Source organism: Balearica regulorum, chromosome 12 (assembly GCF_011004875.1).
Source record: "Balearica regulorum gibbericeps isolate bBalReg1 chromosome 12, bBalReg1.pri, whole genome shotgun sequence".
Taxonomy (NCBI): Eukaryota; Metazoa; Chordata; class Aves; order Gruiformes; family Gruidae; genus Balearica; species Balearica regulorum.
The window spans coordinates 7,671,482-7,689,625 of NC_046195.1; the positions used below are offsets into that span (position 1 = coordinate 7,671,482).

At 37.9% G+C, this 18,144-nt stretch overlaps 1 protein-coding gene across 3 annotated transcripts in view; it reads right to left on the reverse strand.

The window, feature by feature from the left end:
- Positions 1 to 1,878: 1,878 nt before the first annotated feature.
- The window catches only part of CHRFAM7A (CHRNA7 (exons 5-10) and FAM7A (exons A-E) fusion), a 41,996-nt gene continuing 25,730 nt past the window's right edge, over positions 1,879 to 18,144 (reverse strand). For 2 of the 3 annotated variants that reach the window (XM_075764289.1, XM_075764288.1), the window contains 7 exons: positions 14,911 to 15,020; positions 10,422 to 10,501; positions 9,039 to 9,206; positions 8,453 to 8,647; positions 7,044 to 7,130; positions 6,269 to 6,378; positions 4,368 to 5,180 (listed from right to left, as the gene is read on the reverse strand). In XM_075764289.1, the coding sequence (XP_075620404.1) occupies positions 4,662 to 5,180; positions 6,269 to 6,378; positions 7,044 to 7,130; positions 8,453 to 8,647; positions 9,039 to 9,206; positions 10,422 to 10,501; positions 14,911 to 15,020 (1,269 nt within the window). In that variant the 3' untranslated portion in view covers positions 4,368 to 4,661. Of the gene's footprint in view, positions 5,181 to 6,268; positions 6,379 to 7,043; positions 7,131 to 8,452; positions 8,648 to 9,038; positions 9,207 to 10,421; positions 10,502 to 14,910; positions 15,021 to 18,144 lie in introns of all 3 variants that reach the window. The other variant, XM_075764290.1, reaches the window with a different exon arrangement.

Below are 18,144 nucleotides of genomic sequence, written 5' to 3' on the forward strand. Positions count from 1 at the left end.
ATATTCTGATGATTCTTACAGGATTAAAACTGAATGGCTGATACTGTTCCTCTCTATAGCCACAAGACCTAGTACTCTGATGGACATTGCAACCCACAGGGCAAGGACATTGGATCCGTTCATGTATAAACTCCTAAACCATAGCAGCTTTCAGTCTGGATATTAACCAACCAGCTGCCTGAGAGTGGTAGCAGAGAGCAGTCCAATTTTAATCCTCATTCACAAGCACTTCAGACATGGAAAGCTTACACACAGTGCCAGGAAACTGCCTGGTGTGTGCTGAAACCTGTCTGACCGTGTTGAAGTGTAACAGTAAGTCCGAGGTACTATGTCCCGCTTCTCAGCACTCTAGAAGAGAGAGTAGGCATGTTGGCTTGGCAGAGTAGGCAGCCATCACCGTGAACCTCACCTGAATATCTGATACTGTGACCTCTGGCATCTCTTAACCAAAGAGAGTAACAATTACATGCTTGTATGACTTGGTGTGTTGACCTTGACCAAACTGGTCTTCACCAGCTTGTGGAAGCAATAAGAGAATAGTCTTGTGTTCAGCAACCCTTGATTTTTACTACTGGCACATTCTCAGCAGAATGTTGTAAAGCTAGAAGGCTTTTCAGGAAGCTGTTTCAGCATGCGGGCAGTACAACTCATCTGTCTGCAAAAAACTACACTGACATGTTTTTTCCCCATCTGGGGGATATTCTGCTGAGAGTAGCCAACAAACAAAATTTGCAGCTGGCAAAACAACAGTTTATTCAGCTGGTATGTATTTGTTTTTTCTCTCTTGTTTCTCTCTTCTGTGTTAAACTTCAAGAAGTAAATTAATACTGGCATTGAGGCTAGTCCAAGACTTGTATGGTATTTCAGTCCTACTCGATTAATTTTGATTGCTTATGTAAGGCTGAAGTAATGTATGTTTGGTGTGGGACTGGTTTGCTAGGAGGATATGAATGTATTTTTAATTATCAAAGACCTTTATCATTCCAGACTGATATATCCAAAGACATTTTTCTTTCTTTTGCAGCTATTTGTGTTTTCTACTGCTTGTGTTTGTTTCCGTCTTAGCAAAATGAGAAAGAATCAAAAGTTTATTGATCTAAATCTTTTATTTGTACTGGACTGAAAAGGTATTGAATTGCTTATATGACAATCAGTACCTGACAGATGTAACATCTCTTTCTAATGCCCTTTATGCAATGTTTCTTAATGTAAAAAATAGTATAACAAAAGGAAAGAAAATCTGGAACTTTGGTTTACCTTCTTTTCTTGTTAAAGAAGGTGAAAAGTTGAATTGTCACCCGTGAACTGAGTTACATCTGGAAGCTAGCGAAAATGTAGAGAATTTAAAGAAACCTTTAAAGAAAAGTCTTACATAGTATTATCAATTCCTATATAAAATAATTTAATATTTTAAATACTGTTTAAATAATTTATCTGTATTTAAAACTAATCCTTTAAAATTTTGTGTCTGGAACTTTTTTTGGCGCTAACACTTAAATATTTTTTTTTAAATATTAAAAAGTCTTTTAAATATTCAATACAATTCAATATAAAAACAGAAAAAGTAATATACATTGTTCACACATAGTATTGTACATGACAGCTGAGCTCTAGAGTGAGCTTTTGAATTTGTCAGACAAGTCATAGCTTAGTTGTGGTGAACCACTTGCTTATCCTCTCTTGATTCTTAAGATTGTAACAGATCCTTACCATCAATATGTAGTCTTCAATATTATATACACACACTTTATACAGTATTTAATTTCCATCTCTATGCCCAGAATTGTAAATAAATATTTTTCCCAGCACTTAGATCAAAATATTGTTTAGCGCATACACAAATATATTGGACGCACACAAACTGTCAAGAAACATTAATTTTGCTCAGCTCAGTTCTAGGAAAATTTTACTCATAGATGCAAAATAACATAACTGAGAAGTTGTCAATGTTGTATTTAAAATTTATAATAATCTTATTACCAAATGTTTACAGGTTGTATTAACAGTAGGAAAATTAGGATTCACTTGTCCCCTTGGTGTGTTTTCATTAATCCTGCCAATGATAAAGGCAGCAGTGTCGGCATGATGCTGGTGTCTTACAGCTACGTTGTCTAACACCTGGTATTCGCAGACAGTATTACAAACTTTGACAGTGTTACAGACTTTTGCAGGACTTCACTAAAAGCCAAATACTACTGTCAAATTGTAAATTGCTTTCTCCATCCTTCTGTAAAGAACTCTTGTATTTAGCAAGATGATTTCTACAGATACTGTAAATGGATTCTGGTGGAAAGAGGGGTACTCTCATGCTTCCTATATTACATGTCATGTATTATGATTGCAGTAGTTGTGTCCCATTGTACAAGGTAGTCCCCAAAAGTCTTCATTTCTTCTTGAAAAATTCTTCTCCAAGAGGACCCCAAAACTTTACAAAGACTAAATGGAGCACTCCACATAGCTACTTAGGGATACTTGCAGAAGGAGAAAATACCAATGCAAATCAACATTAGCATCAGGAAGCCTAGTCTAGAAACATTACTCAGAAGAGCAGCACATGCCACCTGATATATGTAGTTATTCACAAATGAACAAAACTCACATTTCAGATTTTGGACTCATAGTTTCCTGTTCATAGGCAATCTACAAACTAGAAACTATTTGCAGGAATTATTGTGTGGCTAATTCTTAATTATTGTTCCTCATAACTTCTTCACAGATACATCTGAGACATGGTTTCAAGATGAGCTTTCAAGAACGATTTCAATACTTTGCTCATGTCTTTGCAGTGTGAGATTCTGAATGAACTTTCAGAAAGACAGAAATCACAAACTGTGAGAAATATCCTGCCTTCCTTTCACTCCTCCTGCCCTCTTCTCTGGCATGAAGGTGCTTGAGCAAGGTGTTCGTTCAGGTGATGGACTGTACCTGTGGTGACTCTGGGCTTGTTTTACATGAAATTTGTTTGTCCTGCTTTCAGGGGAGCAGACTCTGAAAAGGAAATTGTTACCTAGGGAGAATAAGCACTTCAGTCACTTTATTTTAATCCAGCTTAAGAGATGAACCAGAGGCCTTGAGTTTATTTCAAAGTAAAAACATGGTACAACAACAGCCCTCAATTCATGTCTCTGAAGACCTCAGCCAAAACATCGGGATTCTGTAGGATAAAGCAGGCAGCCAATGCTAAAGTAATCCTCCCCCACATCTTTTACCGCTTCTATCACTGGTCAGGAATACTGGTGTGCCAGCAAGAGACTAATTCTCGGGTGGTTTGAATATACGAAGTTTCAGGTCCTGGTATTCTCAGCTTAGTCCTTTTCATTAAGACATCGAAGTCACATGAAAACTAAGCATATTTTCTTGGGAGAATTTCAGAATCAGAAATGAAGTGATGAACTATTAGTTTTGCCTTTGCAAATGTCTGTCTAGACTTAAGAGACTTTGTATTTACGCCTTAACCTTTCCTTGGACATATGTGCAGTGTGTACATACAAATATATGTTTATACAGTTCATAGTTTATATCAGGCCCAAGAAAGTTTTATTGTTCGTTAGTGCTCTTTGGATGATAAATTGAGCAGAAAAGGTGCAGTTTTCTTGTAAAGACATGTTATGACGACTAAACAGAAGGAGGTCTATAAAAGGCTAAGCATACAACAGATGAAACATTTAATTTTTAAATTAAACCCTTGATCTCAGGATTTAATGGCTTCTTTTTGCTTTAGAGTCTTCGTTTATGCTTAAGCCTGTACAAGACACCGAGTTACTTTTTCCACATAGGAACCCAGTTAACAGTAGAGAGACAAGTGGGGGGGGGGCAGGGTTTAAACAAGTGACGATAAAGGCATCATAAATACGTCATTTTCTTTTTGATAGTTAAAAAGGTCATCAGTTGAAAGAATGTCTTTCTGAGGAGAAGGAAGAAGTAGTAAACACTGCAAAAATTACTGCGAAGGCTGTTTAAGTATTCAGACCAAACTTCTAGGTCAAACCCAGAAGGATATAGAAGGACAAGTTATGTGGTGCATGATCTTAACTTTTAGGTTTCTGGTGTCTCAGGCAAATTCAGAATCCTGTAAAGTCACATATCCTCTATGTAAAATGCATGGAGGGAGTTATGGGTCTGACTGGTTATGAGTCATCTGGAGAGCTACATACCACAACTCAGTAAGAAGCAGTAAGTGAAAAGCAAACTATTTCTCCCTTTTATCTCTGCTCTTTGAGCTTCCATCTATTTGGATTGAATCCTCTCCTAAACATAAGTGTTTACGATCACTCATTCAAACAGTTAATTCTATCTTTTATAACATAGTCTGGAAGAAGAGACATTTCTGGCATTGCCTACCTGTTATTTTGTAATAGCCAGTTCAAAAACATGTAATAGGTGGTGGTGCAATTCCCTGTCATTCTGAAGGGACTTGCAGCCACTTCACACTCCCACAGAAGAGTGCTCAGAGGAGCTGTACACAGGCAGCCCTGGGAGAAATCCTTGGCTTCCCTTCTGAAATGGTGCCACTTTTCTGAAAGGAACCCAGTACCAGAGAGAAGGGCAAAAGAAAGTGGACAATGAGAAGCAGTATACTCATTAAAAACAAGCGATCAAACAAAAACCACACTCTTACTTGCTACATATCATACTTCAGAGAATCAGACTGTAGTTAGGAGTTAAGCAAAATCTTTAGACACAGCCTCTACAAAGTTTGGTGCTGACATTAAAATACCAATTGTACAAATAATTGTGAAGACCGAAAAAGCCATCAAGCAGAGCCGATCTACTACAGAAGCTGCAAACTTCCATTCATTGCAAATGGCTTCCTCTTCATCCTGGTCTCTGAATCGGTTTGCAATGTACCTGACCTCTTCCAAGATCTTAGCCAAATCTGAGTCACCTTCAGAGGGGTGGCCACTGTGCAGCAGGTTTTCTTCATCTGTTGGTGAGCAGGTCATCCGCCCACAGATCACCCCTGAATCAGTGGTAGGTGTGCAGTGAACCCCTTCCAGCCCCCGAAACCCAATGTATAGCATATTCCCATTACTGGATTGCTGTCCACTCACAGTGTTCATCTCCACACTTGATAGGCTACATCGACGCTGTTTATGTTGACAGGCAGGACGCACTTTATCTTCCCCTGGTCTTTTCATCCTCAGAAACCAAGCACACCAGTTGAGAAGGATGATCCTTGTCTGAAAGAAAATTTTTGAGAATAAGCATCTCTTCACACAGCCACTGTGTTTGGGCACGTACTGGTATTTTTGCAGCCTGGGTGACTGTCTGGTCCATGGTGTCTGCTTAGTCTGCACAGGAGTTCTAAGAAATGGTGCCAGAGTTTCCCAACTGATTAACTTGCCAGTCACTGAGGCCGCCTTATTCTAGCAGGGCTGCTGATGGCCTCAGGCTGACAATCACTATTGGGATTCCCCCCTCCTCTGATGGGAGTTTCCATAGTGTTGATTTTTCCTTACACTTCAACAGCGATATGGCAGCCTTTTCTACCTTTACTAGAAACTGTGAATTAAAAAAACCCCAGTTACTGAAGAAGAGTTACCTTTTAATAGTCTTAATAGCGCTGCTTTAGATTGTAGTTGATAAATTACAATTCTTTCACTCATATTTGTGCTCTAATATTAAATTCATATAACATTACTGTTTGGAGGGGGCTGCTAAAACAGATGCTAGACTGGACTGGACCACCAAGCTTTACAATATTTTGGCTCTGTTCTCACGTTGCTTTCATGACAGTTGATTGCAGATGAGGATTTTCAGAGCAAGTTTCGCTTCCTCTTTAACAAGTGCTTTTTAGGCTATTGATGTTTCTGTATGCACAACAGCTAAATACGTAGCACCTGCACAGTTGCACCTTGAGGCTAGTGTATTTCATGCATTTATAATCTCCATCAGCACCTTTTTCTTTCTTTCTATGTGTTTCACTTCTGACATCTGCAGCTTATTTGAAAATCACCTTCATTTATATATTTAGGTTTTAGCAAATCCCTACGGTGCTTCTAGCTGTTGTGAACAAGGTTCTGAATACAGAAGCAAGTTGAGGTATATTCATTCTCTTTCACTCACACACACTCTCTCTCTGAGAAGCCAACCGCACAAAAGATATCTGGACATCTCATTTCTGGTGAAACTACTTTTCAAAACAAAACAGTTAGGAAGGATTTATATGTTTTTAACAGTAAGAAGTAAACATAGGTCACTACCTACTCTATCACATCCCTGATCTGGACATTTATGCAATGGATAATGAATGAAAATCAAACCTTACCCATTTAGGCATTTTCCCCCCATCTGGATCATGATGATGGTATTGTAGAACAATAACAGTGACAACAACAGAAAGACCAACAATAATCATAGTGCTGGCAAAATACTGAGCTGCAAAATAAACAGATAATTACAGCAATATACTTTGGCTGATACTGCTTTGTAGTTATTATAAGGGGTGTTTATATACATGCATACGTAGTGTTGAGTTTTTTCCTGTGTAGTGATACATGTGCTACTTTAGGTACTTATGAAAGATTTCTCAAAAGCAGAAAGAGCAGCCGATATTTTGAGAGGATGGCCAGCTTTTAGTAATTGTCTTTGTGGAACTAAGCACCTGCCTTTCCTAAGCAACCTTGAAAAAAGCTGTCCTCTTAGTTTTCTTTCACCAGTATTGTAGAGACTGGCTAGTACTTCTTTTGAAAAGTTTCTGTTTGAGCAATTACAATGGGAAGATTTAATCATGTTTAGCTCTGTATTCCTAATGTCTGGCCAACTGTGTCCAAACTGCAACAACTTCTTCCATGGAAAACTGACTTCCTTACACTTTCCCAAAATACACATAGGTTCTCTATTTTGTTCAGAGCAGAGAGCACAGAAGTTGTATAGGGGATCACACCCCTCAGAGCCTCTCATCAATTGGCAACATTTTTCTAATTCAATTGCAGTAGGACATTGTATAGGTGGTAATCTGCCTTACTGCTGGCCTTCATGTAAAGTCACTGCACCTCATTTGACAAAAAAATAAGAGTGAATAAAAGCTGTAGTTAGCTTACCGATTAAGGGCACAGAATCAGATGTTGCTGGCATAATTTCAGCCACAAGTAACATGAAGACAGTGAGAGACAATAAAACTGTTATACCTGAAAGATAAACATGAAGTATGACATTAAATCAGTAGCTTGTAATTACAAGGCAGTAAGAAGCAGAAAATGAATCTGAAGGGGTGCTCTTAGCAAGATGCATTCGCACTGTTACCCTCGCACCAGCACCTTAATGGTACTCCTATCCTTTCTTCTACTACCTCAAGTTCAGGGTAGCAGTGCTGCCAAACTAGTACCAATGCTTGCGCAGATGTGTATATTTTGAGATCCTTGTAACTGTTCAGCTTTTATCACCGTTTGCTAATTGGCTGAGGTAAATCAAAGTAATTCTTGCTGCTTGTTTGCTTTAGAAACATGATGTGATTTTGAGAATTTGAGCATATGACAGTTGATTAATTGGTGTGGAAGCTACAGGTGGTGTAATGCATAATATTCCTGAAATACAGATTTTCTGTCTTGGACAGACTGATATCTTTTGATATTAGCTGTTGGGTTCTGCACGTGGCTGTGCCCAAGCAGATTTGATTTTTGGAGTTTGACTTCTGTTGCTCAGTGATGAGTTCCCACCTTTCTTGAGCAAGGCTTAGCTCTTTTCTCAGGACTAGTCTTAAACAATAAGGAGTCATTGTCAGGTGGAAAAGGATTTAGGATCATAGAATTAATTTTAAAATATGGGGAGGGACTTCTTGATTAGGGAGGCTACTACTCAATTAAGCCATGTTCTAGAGAAATGTCGATTTGCTTCTGCATTTTAACCTCTATGTTCGCTTAGCAGAAGCCAGTGCATTTGCAGTTTTGTATGGGGCAAAAAGTTTCATTACATATTTAACCTCCATCTTAACAATCAAGTACTGAAAGTCATCAGATTTGTTTCACAAACGAATACTTCAGTTAAAGTTCAGTATAGAAATTAGAATAGTAGCAGTTAGAATTAATTTTTCTGAGAAGGCACCTTAAGTCTTAATACAACTCACTATTAAAAGGAAATATTAAGAAGAATTCCATGTTAAAGTGTTCAAGTGCATATTTGTAAACTTAAGGTTTACTCAGTGAATGTGGGATTTTTCTTCAGCAAATAAATGTCAAAAAATGAAACCCTGCTTCTTAAGGAAAGTAGTCAGAATTGTCATGCTGCTGCTTGGTTGGCTGGAATTTCTCCATTTCACAACCTCAGTGTACCCGAAGCTGAGAGCAAGGGTTAAACATCACACAGCTTTAGCATCAAACAGTAAAAATGGCTCATGAGCCAGAATAGGGCACACAAACTCTTCCTCCTTGCCTGCTAAGACTGTTTAAAAAACTTTTAAAAGGACAACTTCTTTTGGTTTGGTCATATTTACAATACCCTATTAAGGATTTACCTAGTGAGATCTTTTCTCCTGAGTCTGCTGGAAGCAGAAAAACTAACAAAGCAAGTGCTGATATCAGTACACAAGGAATAAGAAGATTGAGTCCGTAATAGAGGGTCCTACGTCTCATAGTTACTGTGAATGTTACATCTGGGTAGGGTTCTTTACAACATTCATAAAAACTCTCAGTTCTCTTCCCAGGAACGCCTGTGTAGGAGGAAAAAGGAAGAAAACCAGAAATTAATGTGAATAAACTGTATATTATGTAGTGATTATTTTTAAAAAGGATAAATGTAGCTTTCTAAGTTTTACTATAGGTAAAACTACTTCTTTAAGCTTAATTCCCAATTAAGTAATTTTTGTCAGATAATAAAGGAAAATCAGATAAAAGATACCTTCTGAATTCAAGCAGCAATTTCGTCACCTACTTTTTCATGTTGATTTTCATCTTACATCTGGTCTCAGAGTTTCAAATGCCACTAGCTAGATCATTTATTAATTTAATCTCTGTCTTCATTTCCCAATCATTATTCCATCCATTTCAGCAGTGGAGACAGGGCTGCAAGTTCACAATGTAAATAAGAAATCAAGAGCTCACCTACTAAATCCCACTCTCCATTTGAAATATAGCCAGATATATCTGCTTCTTGCATTTGTAAGTCCAGGGACCAGCCCCCGTAAGTCCAGGATCCAAACTTCAGGTTACACTTCTGAACGTCAAATGGAAACCAGCGCACATCTATGTAGCATGAGCTTTTAAATATGCCTAGATTGGATTTTAAACAAGAATACTTAATTTAAATGCTTCTTGCACAGAATTTCATGTACCTTTTGTAACCAGACATTGTTCTACATTGTGCCCTCTGTTTTTTACTTGTAAAGCATATTTAATCTCAGTTGTGTCTTGACATGTAAATAGCAAAAGTCAGTCATAGAAAAGGGAAAGAACTGCACCATTAATATATTGATGTTATAAACTATTTTTTGAACTACATTTCCATTTTGGCACACAGTGGGAGAATATTTAGAGAAGAGCTCAGATTTCTAGATGCTGTATTTCATAAAGAAATGAAGTAGAATATGCAAACTGTTTCTCCTATTTCTTTTACTGAATTAAATAAAAAAATCCTGAAAGATTATTTGCTGTCTTATTAGATTTACATGATCTTGATTTATTCAGGAAAGCTAGCATCTTATTTTTCACTTGTTGAGTCAGGCCCTGGCATTTAGCAGCTTTCAGAACTGAATTGAAACCCCACCCACAAAATGGAACATCTTAAATCAAAAGAACAACATGCAAACCCCTGAAATCCTCTTGGGATCTTAGATGGAAAAACTAAATTGTCTGGAAGGCACTTGGCGCTATTGCTCTAGTTTCTAAAATTCAGACTCTAGGAAGAGTTAATTCTAAGAATCATGCTAATTGAGTCTGAGAACAGAAACAGTACTCCACTGCTATACATCCAGAGAGTCAGTGATATATTTCTGGTATCAGATAAATATCAAACACTGACAACTTTCAGACCAAAAATTGTTTTGATGAAGCATCCAGTGAATCACTTCAAATAGAAGATACATCTAAGATGCTACTAAGCATCTTATTGTAAAATTAGCATATTAATAGAAAAAACAGATAATTAATGAAATAATTTTTTATTAAGAGGCATTACCATGGATTTAATAAACAATATCTTTTTATATTAATGGCTTTTATTGTTTTATCTTCTTTTATACTTCCACACTTCTGAAATAGTGCGTTATAAAATAAGAATTTCCATAATTGCAATTTAAAAAAATCTATCTTGTATGGTGGTTTTAATACAAAAGTATTAACCACGTAACTCATTATGCATCTAGGCTTAAATCTATGAGATGATGCTAGCTAGATAAATAAAATATCAGAGAATTTATGTCAAATTTGAAACCACACCATACATAAGTAGTCTGAGTTATCAAAATTTATGACATGAAAACAGCCTACCTGGTGGCAGATATTGGCAATGTCCTGAAGAATTGACTAAAACATTAGTGTGAAATGTAGCATCAAATCTTTCGTCAGCACTAGAATAGGGAAGAAACAAAATGGGTTATATGCTCTTTGACTGGCTGGAGAATATGTGAGACAAATCTGTTCTTCATAAAAGGATTATTTCTCACCAAAAACTTGACAGCTTTTCTTCTGTCACAAGTCTCCTGTGGCCTCGGAGTAACTGGCCTGACACTATTGGATTTGTTCCTGATTAACAACTGTAACTGAAGGTGAACCACCTCATTCTCAGTGCTCACCTATCCCACTACGTTCATTACAGTGCCTTGGATCTATTGATTTTCATTTGGCAAGTAAGCACTTTCAAAAAACTTCTCAAGAAACTGTACAGGGAAATCTGTTCTCTTCCCGTCTACATTAACAGAAGCTATTGAATACTGAGGAGATGGATACTCCAGTGTCTCATCCTGCCCTTTTGCAGGGGTGAACATTATTACTACATGTCATACATAAGACTGTTTAATGCAGCTCCAGCCTTCATTATCTACTTCAGAACCCACAACCTGGGTTCAGCAGAAAAAAGAAACCTTGTTAGAGGTGTCAGTGTAGTGGTGCTGGCCAGGACTGCCCTGGTGTGCCACTATTACAAGCCTCTAGAAGAGAATCATAATGTTACTCGGAGAGTGCTTCAAATTATGAATTGGCAGCTACTGCCAGGGAGTATCTCAACTACATCTGACACTATGACCCAGGAATTTACTAGGCATTAAAATTTTAAGAACTTCTAGATGATGAAAAAAAGACTCTTTCCCATGAAAAGTTTAGTGAGTTTGCTGACTTAAATCACTGTATGAAAGATGATTAGATGACTTAGCATTGCAATGGATATATACTCATACAGGTTGTGCCCGATGTCATGGTTCCCATTTACTACTACAGGTTTTTGTTCTAAGCTATTATAGATTCTGACCTATCCGTCCTTTAAAGTTTGGGACCTAGGTATTCAAGAAATTGTTATAGTTATTGAAACTGGTGCCTAGATTAACTTGCACAGAATGTACTGGGGAGGTACTAGCAACTGCTGTGTTGAGTTCACGACTGATGGCTGTTGGCCCTGATTATAGGCATAGGCTCCTTTCTCAGGCTTTCATTTGTGCAGGGGATAAGCAAAATGAGACACAGGCTACTGTACTTTGTTGTGTTGTTTGTAGTTTCCAAACAGTCACCTTGTGGGGATGGGTTGGCACACAAGGCAAATACGATGCCAGCTGCTCTGGGGCAGGGCAAAGGAGGTCGCACGAGCCTCAGGGTCTGGCTTCTCGCTACAGTCAGTGCCTTCCTTGATCTAAGAACCTGCATTGTCTCTAGGGTGACTTGAACGTGACAAGTCTCTGATGTCTCTTTGCCTATTAGTAGTTTAGTATCTTGTAATTTTCATAATGATTGGAAATAAAATTCTTAGCCTCCTAGGCTAGATTCTGTTCCCTTCCTCTTGAGCAGAGGGCAGTTAAGCACCAGAGTGTTGCTTCTAAGACCTTGCTGCTGTTTCTGGTAATTGGCAAAAATAAAATTTCCAAAAGGACACAAGTGATCAAGGAATCTAGGTTTCATTGCCATGTAACTTTGCCTTTCTTAAGACACATTCTTAAAAAAATTTCAAGAGGTTCTCTGACTCAAATATGAAATTCTTTTTTCTGACAAAGGAGCATATGTGTTTTTCTACACTGTGCTTCTAATTGTTTTTTGAAATGCAGTGCTTCAATTGGGAATGCACCAAGTAGCTAAGCCTTTGCTTGATGAGACTTTGCAGTCAAATCTAATGATAGAAAACCATTTCTGCTTCATTTCTTCTTCAGGGTATAACCACTTGAAAGCAGATATTGACTGCAGTACATTGAGATGACAAAGCTGTACCTAGCAGATATAATCCCACTGGTACCTATCTGGAGAATCTCAGGTTCATAAAACTGGAAAAATGAAATTGTTAAAATGAGACATAACTACCAGAATTTTTGTTATTCTACAAAGTACTGAGCACTGTGTGGCCATTTGGAAAATAATACCACCAGAAATGAGCACTTTTAGTAAGTCTGGTAAAACTAACAAAGTAGAAGAGAGCCATACATGACACTAACACAGTCAATCCTGGTATTTGTACATAGGCCAAGATTTTCTTCCCTCAGAAAAACTACAGATGAACTGGCCCTGCTCTCTTCACAATAGACTAGTTGTAAAATTTAATACAGCTGCCACAAGTTTCTCTGTGCTAGGCCGGAGCAAGATGCATAAGGACTCGAGACATAGTGAAACATGTATTCATTAAAATGAAAAATGAATTTATAGTCCATTAATTTCTTTGTAACTGCAGATGCATGTCCCTAGTAAAGTATATAGAAATTGAAAGCATTTATCTCAAAATAGCATGTCACTATAAGACAACATGATAACATTCCCAATGCAATTTCATACAGGAATAAGAATTTGTTTTAAATATCTTTAAACTCTGAATAAGATTTTGGATTACATATGTGTTCGAAATAGAAACACTGTAGAATAATAACTTCATGACCATGCCATAGTTAACAATCCCAAGATTCAAAATCCTATATTAACAGAAAACTTGTGTTTTCAGTTTTTCAGGTTATTTAGTTACCCTTCTCATTCTATAGTGTGCTTCATTTACAGTTAGCATGTATGCATTAATATTACTAATTTCTAAAAAAAATACCCTTTCATTTTGGATATACTTAAATATTGAAGTATAAATCCTCAGACACACTGAAAGTCTCTCTCAGATATGTGATATATGTGAGGTAGAATATTGTCGTAATTCATTCTTTTGGAAACCTCTAAACTGCTGTTGTAGAGTACCAATTTCATGGCATACACACCGTGTTATTCAGCAGAACAGAAATGAATGTGTAATTCATCGGATTCTCCCAAGAACATTGTCATTTATGGAATCAAGGTAGCTAGGAATAAATGCTCAAAAGAACAAATTTGTATTGAAAAATACATTAAGCAAGATTAAAGTTGCAAAAATACCTGTCCAGGTTGCATGCTGCTCCATTTTGTGTACAGAGCATTTGAAAGGTTTTTTTAGGCTTGTGTATGGATAACTGAAGCTCTAATTGCCATGCTCAAACCAGAAACAAGAAGTAATCTTGACAGGGAGATACTGTAAGTATGGTGAACTCCAGTGGAGATGACCTCAAATCATTTAGTATTAATTGTACCTTTGAGAGAATACTGTGGCATGCTGTAAGCAAAGCAGTAGTGTAGGCCCTAGAGAGTACTAAGTGGCTGACAAATGCTGTCACTGGGTGCTGTTATCACATCACTACAACTCAACAACACCTGTGACAGTGACATTGATCATAAAGGTGATCATCAAATGGCAAAAGGGAGGATAACTGCAGCTGACATATTGGGTACAGCTATTCTCTAAGTTTTATTGCAATAAAAAGCACCTCCTCAAGTGGGGATGGGGAATCGGGTTGATAAACACAGCAGGGTTGTCTTCTTAGTAGATGTATGGCAGAGAAACAGAGGAAAAAAAGCCATCAGGAAGACAAAAGCTTCATGTCATCTGCACGGGCAAAAAAATAACAATGTACCCTGGCTACCACAAAAGAGCCAGTGCAACATGTACAAAGCAGATGTAAGGTCTTTCCAGTGCCTGGGGAACAGCACACAGGCCCACAACAACTGCAGAAAAAGGCAAGTTGTTAAAGAGCAGACAGCTCTCAGTGCTTTTTTATCTTTTTAAACTAAAGAAATTCCACAATGCAAACTACCATACAACAGTGGAGCCAAAGAATTTCTCAATGTCAGCCAAAGGTTCTGCAGTGGATTGATGGCAATCTGTCTGGCCTTGAAATAAGCCCAGCTCAGATAGTTTGGTGAGGAAAGCAGCAAATATGAAGAGAGAGTGACACCAAAACTGGACATGGGAAAATGCAAACATACTTACTGGCATTTACCTATCCTGCCTCTAGTGAAACCCAGACTAAAACTAGACAAGCAGTCAAAAGTCAGATTTGAGTTCACAAGTAAATTTAAACCAAACAAATAATTTAAGAGGAAATTGTCACTACCTGTGCCATTAAACACTGCCGGGAAAACTTAGTTTTCTAATCATCTCACAAAACCTAACTAGAATTGGTGGTAGAGAGGATGTCATTTACAAAATATTTGCAAATATGACCTTCTGTTGTGTAAACAGGAAACTGGTATTTTCCAGTATTCCAAAAACGTTTTGGAAAAGTATTTCAAAACCTAGGCATTTTGATGAGATGATTATATCATTTGCCTTGCCTTATCTTTGCAATTTGACAGGGTGCTAGATAATCTCATCTAGGCCCCCTTTCCCACGAAAGGTTGGACCAGTTGATCTTTCAAGGTCCCTTCCAACCTGGGCTATTCTGTGATTCTCTAATTCTATGATCTTCTCTCCTTCCCCACATGAAAAAAGTGCGTCTACCTGTTATAGAGAAGAATATCTGGCTTCCAAATCAGTCCATCAGGAAAACGGACATTCTTCACTCCTGGATATTCAGACACGTTCCACTGTAGATAATGATCTGTCCAATACTAAGACATACACACAAAAAGTAAGTTAGGTCATCTCATCCACTGGTTTACTGTAGTTCTCTAGGGACTGGGTAGCCTGAAACAATAGGTGTTCTCTTGGTAAAGAGATACTTCAGGCAGTGAAATGTTTGGAAAGGGTGAATTAGGCCACCTAGAGCTCAATGAAAAGCAGAAAAATCTCATTTTCAATTCACACTGCAGTGCACATAACAGCCTATAAAAGAAGATTTGGAGTGCTTGTATTTTATTGTTCATGCTGTCTCAGGTGCCATTTTGGGATACAACAGATTTTCTTTTACAATTCATACATTAACTTCAATTATGTTTATCTTCATAGACAACTTTGTTTTCTATTATTGGAAATGCTCAGGTTGTCATAATTTGATTATAGACATGAGGTAGAGCAGCCAACAGTCACCGCTGTCAGGGAGAACACCTGAAATGGCAGAACGGTTAACACTAACATAGAAGGTCTTAGCCGCTCCTGCGGCCTGAAGTTAGGCAGCCTTGGGGGCAGATGCTCAGCAGCATTGCACTGTCCCACAAGCTTCCTTCCTGGCTGGCACTCCCTGCACGGGAGGCATTTGCCCTAGGGGCTAGCTGTGCTCCTCTCAGCTGGTCCTTGACTGCCAGTATAGGCAGAGACTCCGTCGCAGTCAAACCAGCAGGGGTTTGATCTGTGTTTAGCGTTGCTAAATCCCAAATAGTCATTGAAATGTCTGGTCATAAACAAAAGCATTGCCCCACACTGCAGGCAGCTGAGTGCCGTGGCAGACCTAGCAAGCTGGTTACCTCCCTAAGAAACACTACCATGAGCTACTGTATTTTCCTGAAACTGAGGTTGAACTTTACCCCTTGCTAACCAGATGACACAAGGGTGGTTACTGTTGCGTGCAAAAGGTATAAATAAGAAATTAATTTCATTTCACAACATTTATTTTTTCTTATAATTTCTATGCTTCATTATACTGTGCCTCTCTCCCTCCCCATATCATGTTATTTACATTAATTTCACATAGCTGTAGGCATTGCATAACTTACAGTGAAAACTTCTCCAGATTTACAGTGCTGTTGCAATGCCAAATATTAGTCTTTTAAATGTACACTTTGAAATGGATGAATAAATGTACAATACTTATCTCTTCAACAATCTAGTCGCCCTTGTCAAAATCTTTGGCAGACATTAAGGTCAGAAAAAATTTCCAGTGGGTATTGTGGAGGTAATGTTATTGATCATTCTCATGGGGTATTCACATCAAATTGTTCTATATAATTCCTTGCATTACTGTCACAGGCAAGTTTCACTTTGATGCACCAAACAAGTCCCCAGTCAGCCTCATGCTGCAGGTATTACAATTCATTCCTGTACCTCCTGAATGGTGTTTGTAAATGACCGTTTTGCTGCATGAAACACCTCTAATAGCATTCATTGCACATCTTTTGTAAAGCTTTTACTATACAATTTCTTGGCTGGTGCTTCCGTATTTATCTCATTCAGTTTTTACTATGAATTTGTAGTGCCTTGTCACCTGGACAAATGATCTGAGTTGTGCATTGCTTTTTCCTTTTGCTTTACAGATAGTAGTTTTTTAACAGACATCTTAAATCAGAATAGGTGATTGGCTTTGTTCATAGTTTTTTCTTTTCACTGCCTGCTCCATTCGCACTTCTCTAATTAAACTGTGTGTATTGCTCTTGCTTATCTATACACAGCTTCTATAAGCTAATCAACTGCTTCTCATGTTTTTTTCAGAAATTTTACATCAATTTTTACAGTAAATTGTTTTACACAAACTTCCCAATAGACAAATGTCACTGTATTTTTTACCACTTCATCTTTCCTGAATGTAGAAATACCAAGATCCTCGTGATACCTCTATTTTTCATGAAGTCCAGCACTGTAAACAAATAGGATGTGTGGTTTTGAGGCATTTTAACCTGTGGGCTTTGTTGGCCTTGGGCGGCTCACTCTCAGGAGCTGACAGAACAGGTCGCTTTCTGAGTAGCGGTTGCGGGGCTGGGGCTGGCAGGCTGCAGGCAGCTGCTGCAAGTCTCGCTGCTCACCAGCTTGGTTGTGTGCAGCAGGGTCTCCTATTCGTTTCCATCTGAACTGCATTACAATAATTTATATTAATATATCCAATAATTTCTTATTCTAACTTCTCTTTGGAGTTATCATGGCCAATACAATGTAGCATAACATGACACCGAATGATGTAAAGACAGTCAAAGGGTGATAGAAAGCTTAATATTAAAGTCTGTATTAGAGATAATGTTAAGCAGATTGTCTGGTTGCTGGTTAGCCATGTGTGCAATGTGCTTACCCATCCAGCTATCCAGCTGGACACGAGCTGCCTCAGCTTCAACTTTAGAGCTACAATCTCCACTGCAGCTGAAGTACGTTTGATGCGGATTAAAACAGCAAACAGCTCAGGGTACTTGGGCTAGTATTAATCTGTGTGACTAGGCAAGGCTCCTGCTGTAACTTAGATGAAGTTTAAGATTTTGATACTGAAAAGTATTGCCATGGAGATAGTGGTCAGGATCAAAGAGTCTGCACATATAAATACTCGATTTATGTTCCCCTTTCTCCCAGGTTAGTTTTTATATTTAAGTATTTCAGTGATGATTAGGTAAAATATATCTTTGACTACACACACACACATATCAAGAAAGGGAGTGGAGAAGGAAATTTAGGCAAAAACATACTTCAGACTATTTAGCATAATAAAATGACATATGTTTGCCTTAAGCATGCTTTGAATCTGTCTAGTATACCGTAAATAGACAGTTAATACACAAACACATTTATTTTTCTTTTTTTTTTTTAATGTGTACACAGGCCATGAAGAGTGCCTACATTTTTGTGGTAATCAGGTGGTCTTAACGTGCTCCACATACAGTATGTGCTAAAGTGAATAAATAAAAAGAAATACAATATATATAAAAGAATCAGGAATTTCCTTAGGGGAAAAAAAAAACCCAAGCTTGAAAAGGATGAGGATGCTGTGGGATAAAAGAGAAAGAAAATAAATGATAGCTTCTTGGGTATGAATTGTCATCTGTTTTCCTGGTAAGAAATCATAGCAACTGTTGTCATTGTACGTCAAAGCCAAAAACATAT